This window comes from Bos indicus, chromosome 9 (genome assembly GCF_029378745.1).
Source record: "Bos indicus isolate NIAB-ARS_2022 breed Sahiwal x Tharparkar chromosome 9, NIAB-ARS_B.indTharparkar_mat_pri_1.0, whole genome shotgun sequence".
In the NCBI taxonomy this organism is placed as follows: Eukaryota; Metazoa; Chordata; class Mammalia; order Artiodactyla; family Bovidae; genus Bos; species Bos indicus.
Window position 1 is genome coordinate 89,741,256 of NC_091768.1, and position 22,495 is coordinate 89,763,750.

Sequence of the window (22,495 nt, forward strand, 5' to 3'; positions counted from 1 at the left end):
AATTAGCCTTGCAATGCAGGGGATGTGGGTTTGATCCCTGGTCAAGTGTGTGTGCATGTGTACTCAGTCATGTCTGACTCTTTGCAACCCCATGGACTGTAGCCCGCCAGGCTCCTCTGTCCATGGGATTATCCTGGCAAGAATACTGGAGTGAGTTGCCATTTTCTCCTCCAGGGGATCTTCCCAACCTAGGGATCGACCCTGTATCTCCTGTCGCTCAGGCATTGGCAGGCAGATTCTTTACCACTGAGCTACTTGGGAAGCCCCCTGAGATCCCTGGTCAGGGAATTAAAATCTCACGTGCTAAGGAGCAACTAAGGCCATGTGCTATAATTATACAGCCCACATGTTCCGGACCCCATGCACCACAACCAGAGAACCTGTACTCCCCGACGAAAGATTCTGCATGCTGCAACTAAGACTCGACACAGCCAATAACAGATACATTTTTGAAAAGTCTGCCTAATGATGTTGGCATACTCCTTTGAGACCATTTTTGTACCTGGCAGTCCACTAACTGGGCCTCCATGTCCATGGGCTCCTTGGGTGACCCCAGGGCAATGTCCAGAGTGGCCTTCGTGCTCAAGAGCCAGTGGTCCAGCTGATCAGCTTCACAGCGATACCTGTTCAGGGCTTGTTCCTGTCTCTGTTCCTCCAGCTGATCGTTGAGTTTCTCCTGATGAATTAAGTAGGATGGAACACAGGTCATCCGAGGCAAAATCACCAGGACTCAACACACAGAGCAATGGTTCCCAGCCTTGACTGCACACCAGAACCACCTGTGAAACTTCAAAAACAATCCCCGGTGTTTAGACCGCGGTACAGACCGGTAAATCAGAATTTCAGGAGGTGAGCCTCAGGATTGGTATTTTTTAAAAACTCCTACAATGACTGTATGCCTGGAGTTACTGTTCTTAAATAATACACCTACAGAACAAGGTAGATAATGTGGATGACAGAAACTGGTCAATGGTGTAAGACAGTAGGTAACTTGACTTCAAAGTTTGGGTAACTGTAGGGTGTAGTGGGGACCATGGCAACTGAAGAACATACTTGGTGCATCGAAAAGGGTAGAACCATGCAGTTTCAGGCAACTGATCTCCTACAGGAAGGAGTGGCCCAGTGCTGTCGCTTTCTAGAGCAAAGGCAAAACTTCAAAAAATTTGGATAGGTCTCTGAGGATTCTTTACTGATGGCAAATAATCCGTATTTTTTTAAAAAATCCAAGCCAATCACTTCATTTCACAACTCCACATGGGTTTCACAGAGTGACTGGAGACAGTATCAATGAATTAAAAGGTTAATTATTAAGACACTATAAAGTATTTTATTTTAAAAGTTATTTTATTAAGAATCCATTATTTTTAATCAATTTTTATTAAATTGTTTAGAGATTAGAGTAGAAACATTGATTTAAAATTTCTCCAAAATAGGAAAATATATGGATACATGATTTGATCAGCTTTAAAATAGATAAAACTGGAAATATCCTGGGTCCCTAACAATAGGACAAAGGTTAATTGAATTATGGTATAATCTGCAGCTAAATAAAATAATGTTAAGCGGATAGCAATAACTGATTTCGTGCTAGAGAAGCTGCCAGACCCTAGAGATACAAGAACACAGACACTTCATAGGATCAACAATATGAACATCATACATGTTTAAGGCCAGGAAAGGTAAGAGAACAACAACAACAAAAGGAAAATAACTTATTTTTAACACGTATGGTAGTGTAACTAAAATTTATCTATTGAGTATTAAAGTTAACATGAGAACCAGAACTGCAAGAATATTCTCATGAACTAACGTGCTTGAATTGGCTTCCAGTGACTAAGGATTTATTTTTCACAGCATTAGCAATGCTATTCATAAAAATGGTCTTATTTAAACATAGCAAACTATTATGCAAACCTTCTACAATTATTCCCCACAAAGCTCATGTCTACCCAGTACTGGCTCTCCACTGCCTCAGTTCTGCAGGCCTGAAATGAGTCAGAAACGGGTGAAAAGACACATTCATGGCTCCACACTGACTCAGGGCTCTGTTCACGAGGCCGTGCACACACAATATACCAGCTTCTTTTGAGTGGGAAACAATAGACATGTCATCGTAAGTAGTTGGACATACTTGTCAACCCAACCTCAGGAGTTAATCTGGACGTGAGGGGCACCCCCAGGGTGGCCTGTTACCTCCAGAAGCTGCCGCTTCCCGGATGCCTTCATCTTGATGGTGGACATTCGCTCCGCCAAGACGGTGAGCGTGGACTGCAGGGCCAGCTGCTCTGCTGGCTCGGACTCCGGGGACTCAGACACCAGCTCGTCTGCGAGGGCCGACTGCAGCTCGCTGATCTCCTCTTGGAGCATGAGGATCTCATCCATCAGAGCCTGAGGGAAAGACTGTGGAATCACACTCCTGTGTGCAGTTTTTTGCACTGAGGAATCATGGCACTTAGCCAAGCTCACGTGGAAGTCATTTAACCAACAAATAGGGGGCCTTTTAACCTAAGTTTCAAAATGACATTGCCAGACTGAAAGTCAGGAAGTTTCTGACTTTAAGATCATCTGCATCAGTAACTTAAAGTTAATTAATCTGGGCAAATCAATTAACCCGGCTTTCAACAGGCTCGTCTGTAATCTGACGGGGCGCGGGGGGGGGGGGTGGTATGTGCAATTAATTCCGAGTCCACAATTCTGTGTTGAAAATAAAATTCATCACTTTCTTCCTCAACGTGACTCCTCCCACTCCAAATTTCCCTGAGTCTGGAACAAGGCTACATTTTAATCGCAAACTCATATCATACAGGCAGGAAGAATCTGTCACCTGCTTCTACGCGGTTGCCCTCCCCTAACTTTTCTCCTCTCCCTAGGTCTAAAATTTGAAGCTTCTCAAGGCTACTTTCTAGACCCTGTTTTCTCTCTTCACAATCTCTCCCAGGCCTTGTCCATTGCCAAGGCTTTAATTCCTTTCTCCCACTACAAGACACTTAGGTAGAAGAACAAAATCTCCCACTCCAAAAGGTCTCTGGCATGCAGATTATTTTGAGTTGAGAACAATCAAGGCCCAAAAGACTCAGGAAAAAACTCTGACCTAACTACCTAAAGAATCTATCTCGGAGACATTTGCAAAGAATAGGAGTGGGTCTGGTGAGGGAAATTTAAGGAGTCCAGTTTGCATCTCTCTGTCTCTGAATGGCCCGGCTAACACACGCTTCCCAAGCATTTGCTTGGTGTTTCCTCGGGCAGTTCATTTCTGTGTTACACAAGAGCCCACTCTCAGACTCTGGAAGGGGTCCCCCTTCCTGCAACACAACTGCCTTCACCTCCAAAACATCTTGTTTGTCTCCTCTGCTCCCAACTAAGTCACAACCATTTCCTTATCTGAATTGCTCTCATAATCTACTGGGTGGAGTATCTGCTTAAACCCCTTTAAAAAGATAAATCAGATCCTCTCACTCCCTTGCTTTACAATACTTTGTGGCTTCTTGCCTATGAAATAAAATCCAAACTCCTTACAGTATTCATGCATTCTCACACCTGGCTGCCCCCGGTACCGGGCTTCCTTCTTGCTCACTGCATCCCTGCCTTCAATCACTCCAAGATCCCCAATGCTTTCTGCCTCAGGGCCTTTGCACATCCTATTCCCTCAAGGTTTGGAATGCTCTTCTCCTCACTCTCCTGAGATGGGTCTCTTCCTCCACGGAGCCTTAGGTTAACTGTCTCATTTTCAGAGAGGCCTTTCATGACTGCTGCTGCTGCTGCTGCTGCTAAGTCGCTTCAGTCGTGTCCGACTCTATGCAACCCCATAGACAGCAGCCCACCAGGCTCTCCCGTCCCTGGGATGCTCCAGGCAAGAACACTGGAGTGGGTTGCCACTTCCTTCTCCAATGCAGGAAAGTGAAAAGTGAAAGTGAAGTCACTCGGTTGGGTCCGACTCGTCGCGACCCCATGGACTGCAGCCTACCAGGCTCCTCCATCCATGGGATTTTCCAGGCAAGAGTACTGGAGTGGGGTGCTACTGCCTTCATGACTACTCATTCAAAAACAAAACAAATCTCTATTGCTGTCTTTGAATAGCATCTTATTTCCTGTTTAACAGTCACCACAATTATACACTGTATTTCTCATTTTTTGTATTTTATGATTCGCTCTTTAGCTGGAATCTTGTTTTTTTTTTTTTTTTTTTATTTCATTTTTGTGGCTGTGCCATGCAGCTTCCCCGACCAGGGATGGAACCCGTGCTCTCTGCAGTGAAATCACAGAGTCCTAACCACTGGAATGCCAGGGAAGTCCTTAGCTAGAATCTTGACAGGAGAAATTCTTATTTGGGATTTCAATGATGCATTAAAAAAAAAAAAAAAAGCCCCTCCACAGGAGGGACAATCATGACCCAAGTGAAGAATCACTGATTTTATAGTTGCCAATATTTCATAGTTTGCAGTATACCCCTACTTGCATGATTCCCATCTCTTCCGCAGACTTCGCTGTGAGCCAAGCGCCTCCTCAGAGTGGGCTGTCAAGAGATGTTAAAACCAAAAAACAGACCCTCTTTTTTCCCTAATATCAGGATGTTTTCATGTCCAATCCCCGTTTAAGTAAACTATGATACTGAAGTATGTATATACATCTAGAAAAGTGCAGGCAGTAAGTGTGCAGTTCTGTGAATTCTCACAAACTGTAGCTCCTCATGCTCCTGCACCCAGACTGAGAAAGTGAGCATTCCCAGGACTCTACAATCCCCTTGGACTTCATCCTGTTACAGCCTTTCTGCTTTCCAGAGGTTACCACGGGGCGGCCTTGCAAAGCCATAGATGCTTCTGTCTGGTTTTGAGCTCTCCAGAAATAGAGTCACTCCTGATGTACTGTCCTGTGTCTGGCCTCTCTCACACCCTCCACGATTGTGACTATGCAGGCAGAAGGAGATGACCCTTTTCAGGGTTGCATTGCATTCCACTGTCTCCTGGTTTGAGGGTCTTGTCCATTTAAGCCTTTCTAGTGGTATCTCACACAGCTTTAATCCATTTCCCTGATGACTTCCCTGGTGGCTCAGATGGTAAAGAATCTTCCTGCTATGCAGGAGGCCCGGTTTTGATCCTTGGGTCGGGAAAATCCCCTGAAGAAGGGAATGGCAGCCCACTCAGGTATTCTTGCCTGGAGAATTCCTTGGACAGAGGAGCCTGGTAGGCTACTGTCCATGGGGTCACAAAGAGTCGGGCATGTAGTGTGAGGGGGTTTCTGGCTTCTAGTTCTGTTCCACTGACTCATGTGGTGTTTTTGCTAATATAACACTCTCATAATTATTATAGTTTTATGTCTCACTCTCATTTTTCAATTTTATTCATCTTCTTCAAGGCTGTCTTGGTGGTTCTTAACTCTTTTCATTTTCAATATATATTTTTTCATACATTTACAATATATTTTAGAATTATCTTATCAATCTCTACCAAAGAACTTGCTAGGATATTTTCATAGGATTGTAATAAATTTACAGACTATTATTGCTTGTTATACATTCAAAATGCTTTTCATCCAGTAAGTTATTTTCTCCTATTTTATAATCATTTTTGGTATTTGATTGCCAAAAATATAAAATTCATATCATTTGGTCTGTTTTAAGTGCTTCTCTATAACTAGTCTGACCTATTGTCCTTTTTTCTGCACTGATTCTCTGTACAAGATGAGCCCCCTTTGCTAATGCACACCACATCCACTCTCACTCTCTCATTCTATGCCTTTCCTCACATGTTTAATAGTGCCTCCTACCCACTCCTGTTACTATTCCAAACTTTCAAAATCCTTGTTTTCCCAACAGATCTGTTAGAGTCTCCTTTCATTTACCTCCCACCACTGTAACACACAATCATCTCACTGGGTTATGTATAACGTGCTGGTAATTCACTTCACCCCCTAAATCATATGTTCATGAAAAAGTCTATTTCAGCTGTGAACACAGTAGGCACTCTGCATATCTAGTTGAATTAATTCCAATTCATTATAGACAAAACAGGTATCTGAATCATAAAACAACCAGAAAAAAAAAAAATCTTCCTCACTCATTTAATCTCAGTGGATTTACCAATAAGGTATAGAGTGATGTGAACTACTTCCTTTTCAAACTCACAATGTTGTAAGCAGCTATCCGAATGTCCTGAAGTAAGGGATAAAGGAATTAGGAATCCTAGAACTGCTAATTTCCATACTGTTAGAGTCAAGCCTCTCTGTCCATGCTTCAGTTTACTCTCAAGGGAGAGTGGATATTTTGGGGAAGGTTGTCAAGTTTTAACTTCAAGATCCACTAGGCAAACTTACCAGGAGATGGGATTTCCTTTTGTGGTGATGTAAATGTTTTGAAACCAGATAGAGGGGGGCGATTGTATAACCTTGTAAAAGAACTAAAAGTCATTGAACTGTACACTTTAAAATGGTTAATTTCATGTGATGTGAACTTCAATCTAAAAAACAAAAAAATCCAGCAGTTGAATATGTCTTTGATCTGTAACTCTTTTCAACTGGTGGCCAGCTGCTTCCTTTCCTACAGCACCTGACTCAAAACTAAGGAGAGGAGATGAAATGTTCCTCTTTGTGTTTCTAACTTGTGTTTACAAGGAGGGCATGTGTATGACCAGTCTGGCTTAAAGTACCTTGGGCTTTTCTAAACTGACTCTGGGGAGAACACAGAGTGCACGTCTGGTTCAACAAGAAAGGAGAACATGAATTTCATTGTGACTTTCATAACTGTCTACACCAGCTCAGTCCATCTCAAACTTTGAGCAGTTATATATATTAAAGAAACAGAACCAAAATAACCTCAGAGCTCTGCCTCCAAACTACCACTGGGTTCGGGTAGCAAAGATAACATACACCCACAAAGGGTTAGCTGCCCATGATATGAAGGTCCCGTAACACGCAGAACAGCCACAAATCAGCTCATGAACTGCACTGATGTCTCCAAATTAAACCTATTGTTCAATTTCAAGAGGGTACCAGGAAAGGCACAAGACTCCACCCAAATTCGGTAGATTTAGACAGGTGTTTAGAGGAAAATCATAGGAATTAGAATAGCTCTTTAAAGAAACATTACTTCCCAGAGCATGTTGGGGAGAAGAAAAAAATTGAAGTATTTTTATTAACCTTTAGAAAGTACGAAAATCATATTGGCCCCTCTTACCCACATTCTTTATTTTAAAAGAGTAATTCTCAAAGTGTGCTCAACAGTCCCATAGATCTGTCTCTTGCTTCAACAGTGATTGGACAGAACAGATCCAGGGTTGTCCCTTTCCCCACCCTCAGACCACCCTCCAACCTTTTTTCCAGTCGCAACCTTTAGCATCAGCCACTCAGCTGTCCACGATCACCGGGACCAGCCACCATTTGTTGAGCTTAACTCCTTATTAACGATCAACCATGAGCTCTCAGATTCGTCAGAATTATTCCACTGAGGTGGAGGCCGCCGTCAACTGCCTGGTTAACATGCATCTGCGGGTCTCCTACACCTCCCTTTCTCTGGGCTTCTATTTCGACCGTGACGATGTGGCTCTGGAGGGTATGGGCCACCTTTTTCTGCAAATTGGCCAAGGAGAAGGGCGAGGGTGCAAAGCATCTCTTGAAAATGCAAAATCAGTATGGCATCTGTGACCTCTTTCTGGACGTGTGGAAGCCGTCTCAAGATGAGTGGGGTAAAACCCAGGATGCTAGGGAAGCTGCCCTTCTCACAGAGAAGAACCTGAGCCAGGCCCTTTGGGATCTGCATGGCCTGGGTTCTGCCCGTGCAGACCCCCACATCTGTGACTTGCTGGAGAATCACTTTCTAGATGAGGAGGTGAAACTCATCAAGAACACGGGTGACCACCTGACCACTTCTGCAGGCTGGCTGGTCCCCAGGCTGGGTTGGGCAAATACGTCTTCGAAAGGCTCACCCTCAAGCACGACTAGGAACTTCTGGAGACCAGTGGCCATTGAGAAGTCCCCGTAACGTCAGGGCTGCCTGAAACCCCTCTCTGCAGCCACTAGGCAGCTTTTTAACACTCAGGAGCCCTCTCTCAAGCCTTGGACCAAATGGAAACGATAAAGTGTTTTTGCAGCATCAAAAAAAAAAAAAAAAAAAAACTAGAGTAATTCTATCATATCTTAGGATTTTTAAAGTATCATTCCAGAAGCCAAAAACCAATTTAGGTATTATGATACCATTAGCTTTCCATGTAGGCAGCACTGTCCCAGAATTTGCAGAATTTAGGTACAGACAGCAAAAGTTAGCAAAAGTAGGTCAGATGGAAAATGTTAGATTTGTGGTGATACAAGAAATTATACATTATTTATATTTCCTTCCCTCTCCTTAGAGCATTAATATACTTGTTAAGTTCAAATGATGGGTAAGCACTGAATTAGAATTACATCTCCTCAGTGCTATAATTGTTAGCATCACCACTCTCAATTTAGAAAGGGATAAAAATCATGTGGTTGGCCTTAATGACAAGAAAAGTCACAGGATAGTTTCTAATTTATAATGCTTAGCATTAATGTGCAATTTTGAGTTTTCGCCATTAGATCCCTTAAACAAAATAATAATTCTGTACATTCAGTTTGTGTTTTCATACTAATGCCTGAGAGGCAGGGTGATGCTGGTGATTGAGAGTTAATTTGCATCTTAATTCTGAACTCTGGAAGGTCAAGGCAGACCACCAGGATCCTACTTTCTGTTAAGTGCTGTGGGACCCAGTGAAGGGTCTTTGGGAGCTGTGGTCTGTCACCTGGAACACAAGAATGATGAGCCCTGAACAAACACAGTGATCAGAAAGTACCTGAAAGTAGAGAGAGTCAAATTTTGTAAACTGGGACGCTGACTAAGCCTGTGACACTTAGATTCACTCTAATCAAGCCTTTGGACAACTTCTCCTCAATCTTTTTTGTGCGTGCATGATAAGTTGCTTCAGTCATGTCTGACTCTGTGCAACCCTACGGACTGCTTCCTTCCAGGCTCCTCTGTCCATGGGATTCTCCAGGCAAGAATACTAGAACGGGTTGCCGTGCCCTCCTCCAAGGGATCTTCCTGACCCAGGGATGAAATCCATGTCTCTCACGTCAATCAGGTTCTTTACCACTAGCGCCACCTGGAAAACTCCCTAATCCTTTTTGGTTGCTTAAAAGAAGCTGTAATCAAATGCATGGATGTTCTCTGGCTAGTACAGGTACAGTGAAGGGTTGGAGAGGTGAGGGGCAGACAGAGCCCTGGGAAGCACACTGGGGCCACCCAGAGAGGCCCCTCAGGTGACAATGAAGTGGATGTTGACAATTACAAAACCGAGGTATCAGTTAAAAGGACTGTGGTGCTCAGGGGAACACAGCATGGTAGTAACAGAGACCTAAGTCCCTGACAGTCCTTGTGATCGGCTTGATCCAAGCAAACAAAGGTTAGTTTTAATTTCGTATTTTTATAGCACCCTCCCCAAGCCAAATGGACTGTGGGTGATTTTAAGATAGCAGAAAGACCCACAGACGGTCATTTTACCAAAACAAGGCCTGTAAAAATGGATCCTGTACACTCTGATGTCTATCTTAAGAAGCTATGAGAATGTCAAAAACCTGAAACCACTATTTCTCAATACTGTCTCTAGATGAATTGTTTCCACTTTTGTGTTAATACTTCAAGGCCCTTTATTGTAAAATAGTACAATTTTATCTTGGACTATACATATAAACAGGCAATGTATGCCAAGGTTACTGTGGGTTCCAAAACTATAATGATGTTAAGTAAAGACAGAGTACACAGTTTCATTCTTAGAGCTGACAAATTTCCCAGTCTTTATTTGATAGACACATATATCATACCATGCTTTCACAGCTCTAAATTAGCATCTAAAAGTATCTCTGTTTCCCTCTGCCTTTGATAGGGTTGTTTTATGCTTCTGAGATCTGGTCAGGGCAGGCAGCATTTTCCTGCGCCGTGGTGATCGAATATTTAGGTGACTGTAAAGATACTGATACCCCTCAGTATCTTGGACTCAGTTAAGTGTTAATAGTAATCTGATAATATTGCTAAAGCATTATTAACCTATGCACTTAGCATGCATTATAAAGTGATGCATTTCTAACAGTATCTGAGCTAGGTTAATGTAATCATCTCATCTCTGTTTCTCACCTAAAACTGAAGCATCATCCAATATATCTTTTTCCTTTTTTTCCCAGTGTACCTTTTAATAAATGATTTAAGTCTGGGACAACCACAGGATTATAACTTGGAAACCCCCTTTTTCTTCAACTGCTTCTTTGCCCGCTGAAGTCTCAGAGCTATTCTAAGTGATAAGAAGGTACCGGGTACACACTCAGTTGCTCAGTCATGTCTGACTCTTTGTGACCCAAAGACTGTAGCCCACCAGGCTTCTCTGTCCATAAGATTCTCCAGCAAGAGTACTGAAGTGCATTGCCATGCCCTCCTCCAGGGACACACTGGCTAAGTTTCTTTAAACAACTCACTAGAAGTCCAGTGGTTAGGACTCTGTGCTTCCACTGCAGGGGGCACAGGTTTGACCCCTGGTCAGGAAACTGAGATCCCATAGGCTGGGCTGTGCAGCCAAAAAGGATAAATTCATTAATTTAATTAAAAAAAAAAAAAAAAACAATACCCAGAGAGGGTAGATGTGGGGTGCCTTTTATTCTTATGATAATAGTTCAAAATGAAATAAAAATAATGTGGCAACAATAAGGAAAGCCAGTTTATGTAATAATAAATGTGAAAAAGCAACACCAACGCCTGAATTTCTTTCTTCCCCTCTTGGATCCCTTCCTGAAGCAATGATGGAAACAAAACCACCACTTGGAATCTTGCTGACTCTGTAACAGTTGATACAGTGAAACATGCCAGCCTGCTCTCTTATGCACCGGCTTGAGCAGTCAGTCATAAATAAGGGTGCACCAGTTTGATCAAGCAGGAAGCTGAAGTCATGGCTGTTCTTACCTGATGTTCGGCCATCTGGCTCTCGGGACTCCTGCCCTGCTCCAGACTCTCACTGAGTTTCATCTCGATGGCCTCCATTTTCGTGGAGATGGACTGGAGGGAGTCCTGGTACTTCTGCTGGCGTTCCAAGGCTTCATAGAGTGTGCGCTGCTTCTCGCTGATCTAAAGAAGAAAAGGGATATTACCAAATGTTTCCCACCCCTTATCTTCTAGATTACGACATTTCTTTCCTCACTGCTTTACCTCTGTGACCCAACTGAGGCTATTCAACTGTACACGGGATGTGTAAGCATTAGGCACTAATTTCATAAGACAATCGCTAAGGAAATCTGGTGTCTTGCGTGTGTGCACAGTTGTGTCCGACTCTTTGCGACCCTAGGACTGCAGCCCGCCAGGCTCCTCTGTCTCGTGGGCTAAATAATCCCACATCTGGCAGACTTACCACATTCTTTAAGGTTTCCCAAGAGCGCTGCAGATCGTCCAGCTTCGCAGTAGCGGAAGGCTCCAGTCCCGGTTCATAGAGCTCTTGGGGTGGCAGCGTGCTGGGGGGAACCTTGGCAGCATCAGTCTGTAACCTCTCAGGAGATAAGGCTTGGTAATAAGCGATGTCCTGTGGGAGCAAGGTACAGTGTTAGATGCAAGAGGAGGACAAAACTTAGGTCACTGTGCTTGTCATGCAGAGGAAAGTTTTAGGATTCTTACCTGGCCCCGGAGGCTACAACCATCAAAGTTAGTAAACTCTTGTGATAAGAAGGTCATATCAAAGCACACTGTTGTTGCTTTCAAATGTTGATTCACATAAAAAGCAATTTACCAATATTTCAAGTTACCAAAACTCATTCCTATTTTATATTTGGCAAAATTAAAATACAAAGAATTTAACTGGTATACACACTTCAAGACTGATTAACCACAAAAAAAGGAGAATCTAAATGATGTATTTCCTGAAATGTTGATGAATATGTTGATCAGTTTTGAATAACTTTTAAAAACCTTTGATTTAAACACATTTAAATCTCTGAAAAGTTTTTTTTCAGGTATAGCCAGATTTTCAATATTTGAGTTCTTTATTCACAGAAATTAATTTAAATATGTTGGATACATTATTTAAATATGTCTTAATTAAACATGTTAATAAATAAATTACTTAAATTATAAATATATTAATATTTAATAAGGGAAAAGATAATGGGGAGGCTAAAACTACTCTAAGAAACAAATAATAAAGAGGTTTTCTTCTATTCAATTCCTGGAAGAACACAAGAAACAAAGCGGATGCTGAAACAGGAGGCTTTTGAATTTTTTATATCTTGGGCAATAAGTAACATGACATGTTTTATTAGTATTGATAATAGAATTTACTATATCAAGATACATAATTCATATGCTTTTAATTGTTTTTATGGTTGTGTATCTATATATTTATAGAAATTGAAGGGAGTACTGTTTATATTGTGGAAAATACTATTATAAATTTCACTACTTCACAGTTGTACTGTTTAAGATTAAAAACCTGAGCCTTTTTGATGATGTCTTGGTAAAAAGTACTGAAGGCCCCAGATACCTGGGAAAAACCAAGGCAACAGCAGGAAGGAGCCTGGTGTCTTGGGGTCAATACTAGGGCAGAAGCAAGGTCATATAGTAGAATGAGTTCAGACAGCAGTCTGACACTGGAGGAGTCAGGACACCTGAGACCCCAGGTGAAATTCACCTTCTAAGTAGCTAGAGAACTGGATCCTCGTAGCTCTGTTAGTAAATCATCTGCCTGCAATGCAGGACACCCAGGTTCGATTCCTGAGTTGGGACGATCCCTGGAGAAGGAAATGGCAACCCACTCCAGTATTCTTGCCTGGAGAATCCCATAGACAGAGGAGCCTGGTGGGCTACAGTCCAGGGGGTCACAAGAATCTGACAGGACTGAGCAACTAAACCACCACCACCACCATAGAATTGGAGCAAGTCACTCACATCTTGTGCATGGACTCCCTCATCTGCACAACCCTGGGTGGATTCGAGGATTAAATAAAGTGATATCTGAGTGGCCATGAGACCCTCTACCATCTTCTTATTGCTGAGGCCTCCAGGTAAGTCCTCCACATTTACTGATGACACTGGAGCATGGAGACTGGTTCCTTTTCATCCCTAACCCTGTCACTCATCTCGAGCAGATCATCTTGGTATTTTCAAATCCCTGACAACCTTATATCCATCCATCCTCGCCCACTTGCCCTCCTTGAACATGACAGGCTGTCATCACTGAACTGATTCACCCTGAGTATATTTCTGACTAAGTGATACAAACCATTCTCTTGCCAACAGCTGTGTTTCCTTTGCCCCTTTAAGTTCTGCTTCAAACACTTGGAAAACCCCAACTATGACTCAATCCAACTTTTCCTTACAGAATGCATGTGTGTGTGCACACATGTACACACACACACAAACTGGGATATTTCTGCAACTTCTCAAATTTTCAAAGGTCTGTCTATATTCAGACTCACCTCTATTTCACTCTTTCTAGTCCTCTTGAGTAAAGACAATCCTCTTACCTGCCCCTACAACCTCATCCACCTTCCCTTTCTCAAGGATTTTGGTTCATTAATATCTACTCCATCTCCACTGACTTTCCCCTTAGCATATAAATAAATCTTTTCCGTCTGAAAACACCTACACACAGCCTTCTTTGGTTTTTTCCTTTTAGGGTATCATATATTAAAAGTTCTACAAATCATAACATAATGACTCATTACACACAAATACAATTTGCACACACATTTGTAACCATCATTTTCTCCCTTTTGCTTCATAATTCAGTTCCTGAAGATGGTAGTTTACACTTAATATGTTCACCCGTCCACTTCTAAATACCCAACTGAGCCTTGATTCTAGTGAGGCCACTAAAAGCGCTCTGGCCATAATCATCAGTGGCTGTTTTCTGTGATATAAAATGATTATTTTTCGAATCTTCTCTTGCCTGGTTTCTCACTGGAATTCAGTACCACTGATCATCCCTTCTTGGAAAAGACTTTCCTTTTACCCTCTCTGCTCTCCTCCGACCTCTCTCGTCATTCAGTCTTTCTCTTTTGTTTCGTGCACTCATTCTTAAACACTGCTATATTTATGAGCTCCAGACTCACATAATGAGTTGTACAAGTTGATCCCCTTGTCTCTTCAAATTCAATACTTGAAAAAACAAAACAAACAAACCAACCAAAAAAAACACACGGAGGATAAGAAATGGATTTAGGAAAAATGACGTTTTGTCCATCTTTCAGTGAATGGATGAAGTTTTATCCATCTTTCTAATCACCTCACTTGGGATTTATTCTCCATTCCTTCTCTCCCTGACCACGACTGCGCATGTAAGGATGAAGTTCTACACCTTTGCCACAGCACAGGTTGGGTTCAAGTTCAAGTTCACGCTATAGCGATAACTTCGTAACTCTCAGGTTGCAAACTGTCAGCCTGAAGGTTGCCTCTAGCCTGCATATATTTAGCTTGGCTTATACAGTGTTTTAAATTGTTTTGAATTTCTCTTCAACCAGAAAGGGAGCTTTTGTAAGAATCCTGATTCATGGCTTCCTCTGCAAACCGGAAGCCAGGTAAGACAGGATTCCACATTCACATGCGCACGGTAATTCTAAGAGAGGAAAGGCTGCCTAGGTCACGTGGGGAGGCTCTGTCAGGGCCCCACAGCCCCCCGGCTGTTTCTTTCATTTACATCACCAGTAAATGACTGGTGATCAGTCATCAGTCTGAATGACTGGACCAGACACCAGAGTGTGTAAACTTTTGTCCCTCACTCACTTCCCTGGCTATAGATTTGTCCATCACCATCCTCCTGTCTACACTGATACTGAAGAATCTGTTCTAAAGCTCACTTCTGTGCAGAGCTTCTAGTTAAATTCCTTCAGTGGTTAACTATTAGCTCCTGGACAAAGTTCAGATTCTTTCGTGTGGCATCAGGGTGTGTTTCCTATATCCCCCTCAGCTTCATTTCTCCCCCCATCTCCTTCGCCAAATCTATGCTTCTCCCATTATTCTGATGTTATTTGCAGTTGCTTTGCTAGGCCGTTTTCCTTCCTGCTGCCTGAAAAAACTTCCTATATGTGCTTCTTTCTGCCTGAAAGACTTCTCCTCACTCTAGAGCACTCCAACTGCACCTGACTTATACTACTTTAAAACTAAAGGGGGGAGTCCTCGACCCACTGAACTCCAGCCTTGTTTAGGTACTTACCCTGCGTCCTTCCTTCACATTCTGCTTCCCACCCTCAGAGCACTTGTCCCACTCCATGGTCACCGTGTGCCTGCTCTCACACAGACTGTGAGTTCCTTAAAAACTGTGCAAGTGTCTGAATCTGAGCATACCATGGAGTGTTTGGCAAATAACAGGCAGGTATATACATTCATTGGGCTTCCCTGGTGGCTCAGTGATAAAGAATCCACCTGGAATGCAGGAGACTTGGGTTTAACCCTTGGGTCAGGAAGATTCCCTAGAGAAGGAAATGGCAAGCCACTCCAGTGGAGAATCCCATGGACAGAGGAGCCTGGTGGGCCACAGTCCATACGGTCACGAAGAGCCAGACATATCTTAGCAACTAAACAACAATAACATATACATTCATAAAAAAACTGTATATGTAAAAGCACTTTTTTTTTTTTTTTTTGCTGCACTGCATGGCATTTAAGATCTTCTAACCTTCTCAACCGGGAATCAAACCCGTATCTTCTACATTGGAAATGCAGAATGTTAACCACTGACCACCAGGGACGTTCTCTAAAAAGACTTCTTTAAACTCTATTATTTTGCTTACATGGATGGTATTAATAGTACTACGAGTGTCCACAAGGAAAAGCAAATAGTTGCTTTGATGTAAAAATTTTAAATACTCTATTATAAATAATGAAAGCCCAAAAGAATAAAATAAAATAAATTTGTTACAAAAAAAAATCTGTTTTCTGGCTTCTGTGTCTCAAATTTCTTAAAATAATTTGAAAATATCACCTTTTATAGATTAATAATTTGCATCTATTTGAGGACTACATAGATTTAATAAAATAAATTCATCAGTTCTATAAGTAACTACTAAATATTTGTTATAGTGAGGAAATCATCCCTAGAAATATCTCTTGTTGGTTACGCGTCTACATTAAAGGAGTTATTATCTAGCAGATTCCTACGGAATTAAATTTGGAAACTACTATTTGATTCCTTTTCCAGGCTAAAATGTGCTTTCAGAATCCATATCACATTTAACTTTCACAATGTGGTGAATTAAGTAGCACTTCTTCCCATTACAAATGAGGGACTTTCCAGGTACATGCAGCTTAGCAGAAGAGCTGGGATCCATCCCCAGCTTTTAAACTGGAGACAGGGATTCTACTTACTACAATACTGCTCTTTTCAAACTTCTACTTTCCTCAACTCTTCCGAGGAGGAGCCCAAGTCTTGGCTTGCTTTTAATAGGATCAAGAATCCTGCAGCAAAGTCTGGGGATGTCTCATTATTTCTCTCCTCAAGTAAACTAAACCGCTATCACATTTCAGCTAATAACTACTGTCAGAGACAGAACACACTGACTGTGGGGAGATCAGTTAGTTATATAATGGAGATCTACTTACAGAGTAGCAAGCACACAGTCTTTTTTTTTTAACAGCTGCGATTTTATAAAGCAGTTATATTTGGCCCTTCCTAGAAACAGCTGTGTACATTCTGTGCGGTGTTTTGAGTCTGCAAACTGGAACTTATGGGAATTCTAAACGCTTTCCTCAGCTTCAAGAGAAAGTTTTGTAAATGCAGGCTCACTGGCCATGTTGCAGTATTTGTTCATTTTCCTCTGACTTACATCACTCGATGAGAATTGCATGTGGCTGGAATGACGGGGTCAATTTGTTTGAATAACACCAAGCATAACACTTTTGCTTTCTAACAACTTCCTGGGAGTAAAGTTGTCTGACATGAAAGAAATAAAGATCTTTTTCCCCTAATTTATATAATTTATACAATACTATGTCAGGTTAATATTAAAATTTAAATCAAAGTTTTCCTGTGATCTGGGAGGGGGGGTCAACATGGGATTAAGACAAAGCATAATTTTGCTCATAATTTGGAGATTTGACTGAGCTTGACAGTTAAAGCAACTGTAATGAAAATGCTTGCATACAACATCATTTACAGAAGACTTTCACCTGTACAAGGAAAGACACTTCATAAGATGCAGCACTGAGATTTATTATTTTAGAAGAGGGATATTCTTTCCATAGTGTTAGTCCAACAGTCAGTGTTCATTGTTCAACTTGGAAACTTTAAGAACATTAAACCCATCGTATAGGATACATTTTCTTACACAATAAAAAGCTGACTCTAGCCATATTTCTATGATTCTAATGACATCTGCGGCCACAGGGAAGAACACATCGTCAAAGAATGAGTAATTCATATTTTAAAATCAGAATTTGGAGAACAGTTTCCCAAATCCTCCAGAATACTGTGAACTTCTCCTTTTTTAAAATTTCCCCTAACACTTTTGTTATTATTCAACTTATGGCCACTTTTCTAACTCAACTATAAGGTGCTTGAAAGTAGGGGCCACTGCTGTTTCATCCTTTATTATATCTCTGGATCCTAGCACAAGATTTCATGCCAAGCAAGCTAGCTAGCTGATAATGAATGAACTGATACTTTTCTTAGAGCTCCATAGATTTTTACCAAGAGAATTGTTTTATCGAAAGATTTCATTGCTTTATTTTCCTTGTTTGGAGGGAGGTGGGCTCTCTATATCACAGAAATCCTATTTTGAATGCTTCTGCTTTAAAATAAAATAATGATTGGTTTGTAATATAGCTTATAGAACATTTGCTCTGATCAATGCTTCTCCCTTGATAATAAATTTCAGCTTTTTTGAACACAAGTAATTTCATAGTAAAGCAATTAAAAAATTTTTTTTGGTTCTTTGGCTAAAGTAAAAAAGAGAAAGCATTATTCAATATGCATTAAACAATTCTGATTATTATAAAAACATCCTTTTGATTTCTATCCAATATTTTTCATGAAAATTTTTGAGATATTTAATTTAGTATGATCTATATTTAATGGAATGTACACTCAAAAGGCACCTCATAATGAGAAGCTGTTGTCCCCATTTTATATAAAATAAAACTTAAGGTTATCGACAGATAAGAAAACTCAAAACACAGATCTAGTTAGGCACTAATGTATATACTGACAGATGGCCTTTAAATTGGTTGGCAACTAGTAAATAATGAAGAAGTCTTTGTTATATTATATGGTGAAGATAAATTTTCCATCTTCAAAATCCGAGCTGGCAAGTGTCAAAACTTTGTTCAATGAATGTTAACAACAGCAATAGAATCATGTTATTTTACAAAAGTGACATGAACATTTCATTTTCTATTAGGATGCAGTACTCCATTACAAACAGCTGTTAGATGCTAAAGCCATAATGCCTTAAAACAGGCCCTTCTGCAGCTCTCGTTTCTGTGACCTAATTTTTGCTCATCTCATCTCAGTAGCCCAGGAGAGATGGTAGGTTAAGCCAGCATGGGTCTCACATGATAATCACAGTTTATGCAACTGTCACACCTAATGGTGTGATTCTCAAAGTCTACGAGCCATACCCACAGTCTAATAAGAACAGAGAATGGAGTCCTGCATCCGTTCAGAGATCTGAGCTAGAGGGATGCCAAGTGGGCAGTACCTGGTTAACAGAGGCATCTGTATTAGCCACAGGTGAAGGGGAGCGGCAAGCAGGCGGAGAGGAGATCTCACTGTTGGTTCCCTCCTCCCCAGACTCCTCAGTGACAGGTGACAGCAAAGTGTGACAGCGACCTGCAGTCATCTGTCACATAGAATGTGACCCAAAGGACACGAAAATCGGTTAGTTATATTAACAAAACACCTGACCAGGCACGGGTTAAAACAGAGATAACCATACAACAAAAGTTAGAGTTACTGAGATCTCAATTTACAAATTGTGTGTTACTATTTGAAAGTTTTGTCCTCAAGTGACTATGACACTAGGGACCATTGTAAACACACGTGGGTAGGGGATACATGTCACATTATGCAGTTTCATTGCCAATTAAATATTTCTTTAACTTATGTTCCTTTTCTTGATTGTCTGTATCTTTATAAATAATGATTAAAAATCACAAAGCATACAAATGAAAGAACAGTCTATGAATTAAGGCTTGGTCTTTTGTAGGTATTTCAAATTCCAACTATTCTAGTGAGACAAATGTACCCAAAGTAATATATCACAAAAAGAGGTCAGGTTTGGTTATATACTACCGAAGACACAGTACATATGTGTGAAAATATAAGTGCTGGAAAACAGTGAATTAAGAGGATAATGAACTCATTTAGGATGCACAGTGATGGGGGAAATAACATTGCAGATAGAAATGAATGGAATTTATTTTAATCCAAAGATAACTGTTGGATTTTCTATTATCTTATTCTTCTAATAATAGTTTTTCTTCGATATATTATGAAACATTTATACAACAGAATAAGCAATCACACCTAGCCACCCAGCACATTACCAGGAAAAACATACACACACAAATATATGTAGCCTGATTCTCCCATTCCCCCAGAAAACTAGAAAACTGTGCAAAGGAATTTTTTTGACGCTCAGAGCCTCTGAGCATTATTGCTAAATTATAAACAAATGCAGGGCTGACCTTCAGCACATTAAGTAATTAAGGAGTCTCAAACAGCTTCGTTTCAACTGCCACTGTTTACAGTGTCAAAGACTGGCCTCGGCCCAAATGTAGTCAGAGAGTTAAGGGGACTGTTCCTCAGTTCATATCTGCAAGATCTCTAATACCAAGCCCCCTGAAAGGAGCTCAGGCCACTAGCCAGGAGACAGAAGGAAGAGAGCGCACTGGCAAGCCGGCCTTGACCCTTACTCACCATGACCACAGAGGGGTGGGCCGAGGTCGCGGGGAGGAGCTCCCCGTCCAAGTCCTCCGTCCCCTCCGCCAGCCCCTCCACCTCGGTCACCGTCAGCAGCATGGTGGCGTGCTTGGCTTTCATGGTCAGCATCTTGCACTTGGAGTTCAAAGAGGCGATCTGCTCTTGGTAGCCCTTGATTTTCTGAGCCAGCTCCTGAGGAAACATTTCCCCCCCGCCTTGGGGTGTCACAGCAGCATCAGAAGGAAACAGAGCTAGAAGCGTTCATCTTCCTCCGGGGCTGGCCAATGAAATCACAGAGCCGCGCCAGACCGAGCGGCGGGGAGGCAGGATGCGGACGGTGCGAGCGCGGAGCCCGCCTGCCGCGCGCCCCGAGCCAGACCACAGCGCGGCGGGGCCGGGAGGGGCGGTGGGGACCGCGCGGCGGGAGGCACGGAGCCAGGCGGCAGGGATTCTAATCCCAGAGATGCTCAGGGCTGGCCTGGCATTTGGGTAACGTTAAAGACTGGCAACTTTCTTTAAAATGCCTGAGGAATCTGAAATTGCCAGATGGTTCATGCCATGGAAATTAGGTCATGTGATGACTAAAACTGCCAAAAATGCAATGCTGGGTTCTTACCATCTCGAATATGTCAAACAGAGCAGTCATTTGTGACAGACGAGTCATAAAGTAAACTGCTCCTGAATTCCTGTGACCCTGGCGAGTTGTTTTTTGCAGATAAGCTAAAGACTACTTAGGAAATCCTTATTTTTGATGCATTTTCCTCCCCAAAGAAAATTTTGTGCATTCATGAAAATTTCCCTCATGTACTCTATTATGCCTCTAATGTTTCTGATGCCTCAAACTAGAGCTTTGAACTTGAAGTTCTGTTCCATTATAATGTCTTTTGATTTCCTTTGTCAAAAAAATTGTTTTGAGGTTTTAAAATTTTTAAATTTAAAATTTTTACAAGGAGCTAATTGAAAATGTATTCTGAATAGCACATAGCTCTTAAAAAACAAATATTATACTATTAAAATTCTAAAATAATCTAAAATGGTAATCCTAAAATGTTAAATTTATACTTTCTTTACTTCAAAGATTAAAAAATGAACATGTAAGCATTCTTTTTTTTTTTTACATTCATGTTAACAAAAATATTAATCCTCAAAGTACAAAATCTCTGCTTTTTTTTCTATTCCTTTTATTTGGCTTCTTCACTTGAAAAGCTGTCATTTAGTGTTTGTACAGTACACATTTTGTGAGTCTTTAAAATGTGTGTGTATACACTCAAAGGAGAGCTTTGAACCTGACATTCAAACTACAGCTTTGAACTTGAAGTTCAGAAACAAAATAACAATAACAAAATGATACATGTGTATATATATACATGTGTGTATGTATGAAAAGCGAAGTCACTCAGTCGTGTCTGACTCTTTGCGACCCAATGGACTGTAACCTACCAGGCTCCTCTGTCCATGGGATTTTCCGGGCAAGCGTACTGGAGTGGGGTGCCATTGCCTTCTGTGTGTATATGTATATGAACACACAAACACACCATTTTGTGATTGTTGTCACTTTGTGTTTCCCCTCCCAACCAAAACCGACTGTGTCGGTGTAAGGGAAAACAATCCAGCAGAATTCAGCTAGCAGCCTGTCCTCTTGACTTCTAGTAGAAAGTACAGGGATTTTTTAATCTAGGATTTAAAAAGTAGAAATCATCACTTCTTTACCTTTCAGGGTTGCAGATACTTAGTTAAACCTAATAGGATTTTTTTTTTTTTTGGGCCTAGTCACACAGCTTGATGGATCTTAGTTCCCTGGATTGAACCCGGGCCCATGGCATTGAAACCACCAAGGCCTAGCCACCAGACTGCCAAGAAACTCCCCTAATAGGATTTTTAAATAGCTATTTATCACATATGCTTTAGTGCCTAACATATGAATACTCTATAACAACTAGTAAACATGCATGTTTGGAAGTCATCTGCTAGCTCACTGGACTCCTTGAATTCTATATTTTCAGCTAAAATTTTGTGCATTCATGAAAATTTCCCTCATATACTCCACTGAGCCTTCATACCACGGCTGCCCATCTGGTAAAATTGAGGACTCTGTGAGAAACAGAGTTAGTCTCAGTCCTTCCACCATTCATGCCCACAGGGATGGTCACGTCCCCTGTGGCAGTACCCTGCTTAGCACACTGATAGCAAATGCCCGTTTTCTAAATCTCAAATTATTGGGTATAAAACTCATCTGAGTTGCTTGTTAGCAATGCAGTTCTGATCTAGGCTCCAAAAGATTTTGATTTATTAGGCCTATGAAAATCTGCCTTTTATCATTAGTCCATGAGACTCCCTTGAAGAAATAGTTCTCTAGAACCTTCTTCTGTTGTGGGTTGGGGGTCAAATTCGCTAAATTAAAATGGAGCATGGATGGGTTAATGAGTTCTCCACACTCAGGAAGCATATGTATGTGTAGTTTTAACTGAGTATTTCTGAAGATCAAGACAAGGGATGAGTGTACAAGTGGGAACTCGGGTACAGTGGCTGCTCTGAGGGAAGGTGCCCTCTGGGCAACCACCTGCGCCCAGGAGCATGCCTTCTGTGTCACATGGAAAGCAGCTCTG

At 41.4% G+C, this 22,495-nt stretch overlaps 1 protein-coding gene across 2 annotated transcripts in view; it reads right to left on the reverse strand.

Moving 5' to 3' along the window:
- SYNE1 (spectrin repeat containing nuclear envelope protein 1) overlaps positions 1–22,495 on the reverse strand; it is a 505,866-nt gene that overhangs the window by 172,608 nt on the left and 310,763 nt on the right. For both annotated transcript variants that reach the window (XM_070796399.1, XM_070796398.1), the window contains exons 91-96: positions 19,887–20,081; positions 18,667–18,807; positions 11,394–11,561; positions 10,952–11,113; positions 2,194–2,400; positions 503–676 (exon numbers count right to left, since the gene is read on the reverse strand). In XM_070796399.1, the coding sequence (XP_070652500.1) occupies positions 503–676; positions 2,194–2,400; positions 10,952–11,113; positions 11,394–11,561; positions 18,667–18,807; positions 19,887–20,081 (1,047 nt within the window). The remainder of the gene's footprint in view (positions 1–502; positions 677–2,193; positions 2,401–10,951; positions 11,114–11,393; positions 11,562–18,666; positions 18,808–19,886; positions 20,082–22,495) is intronic.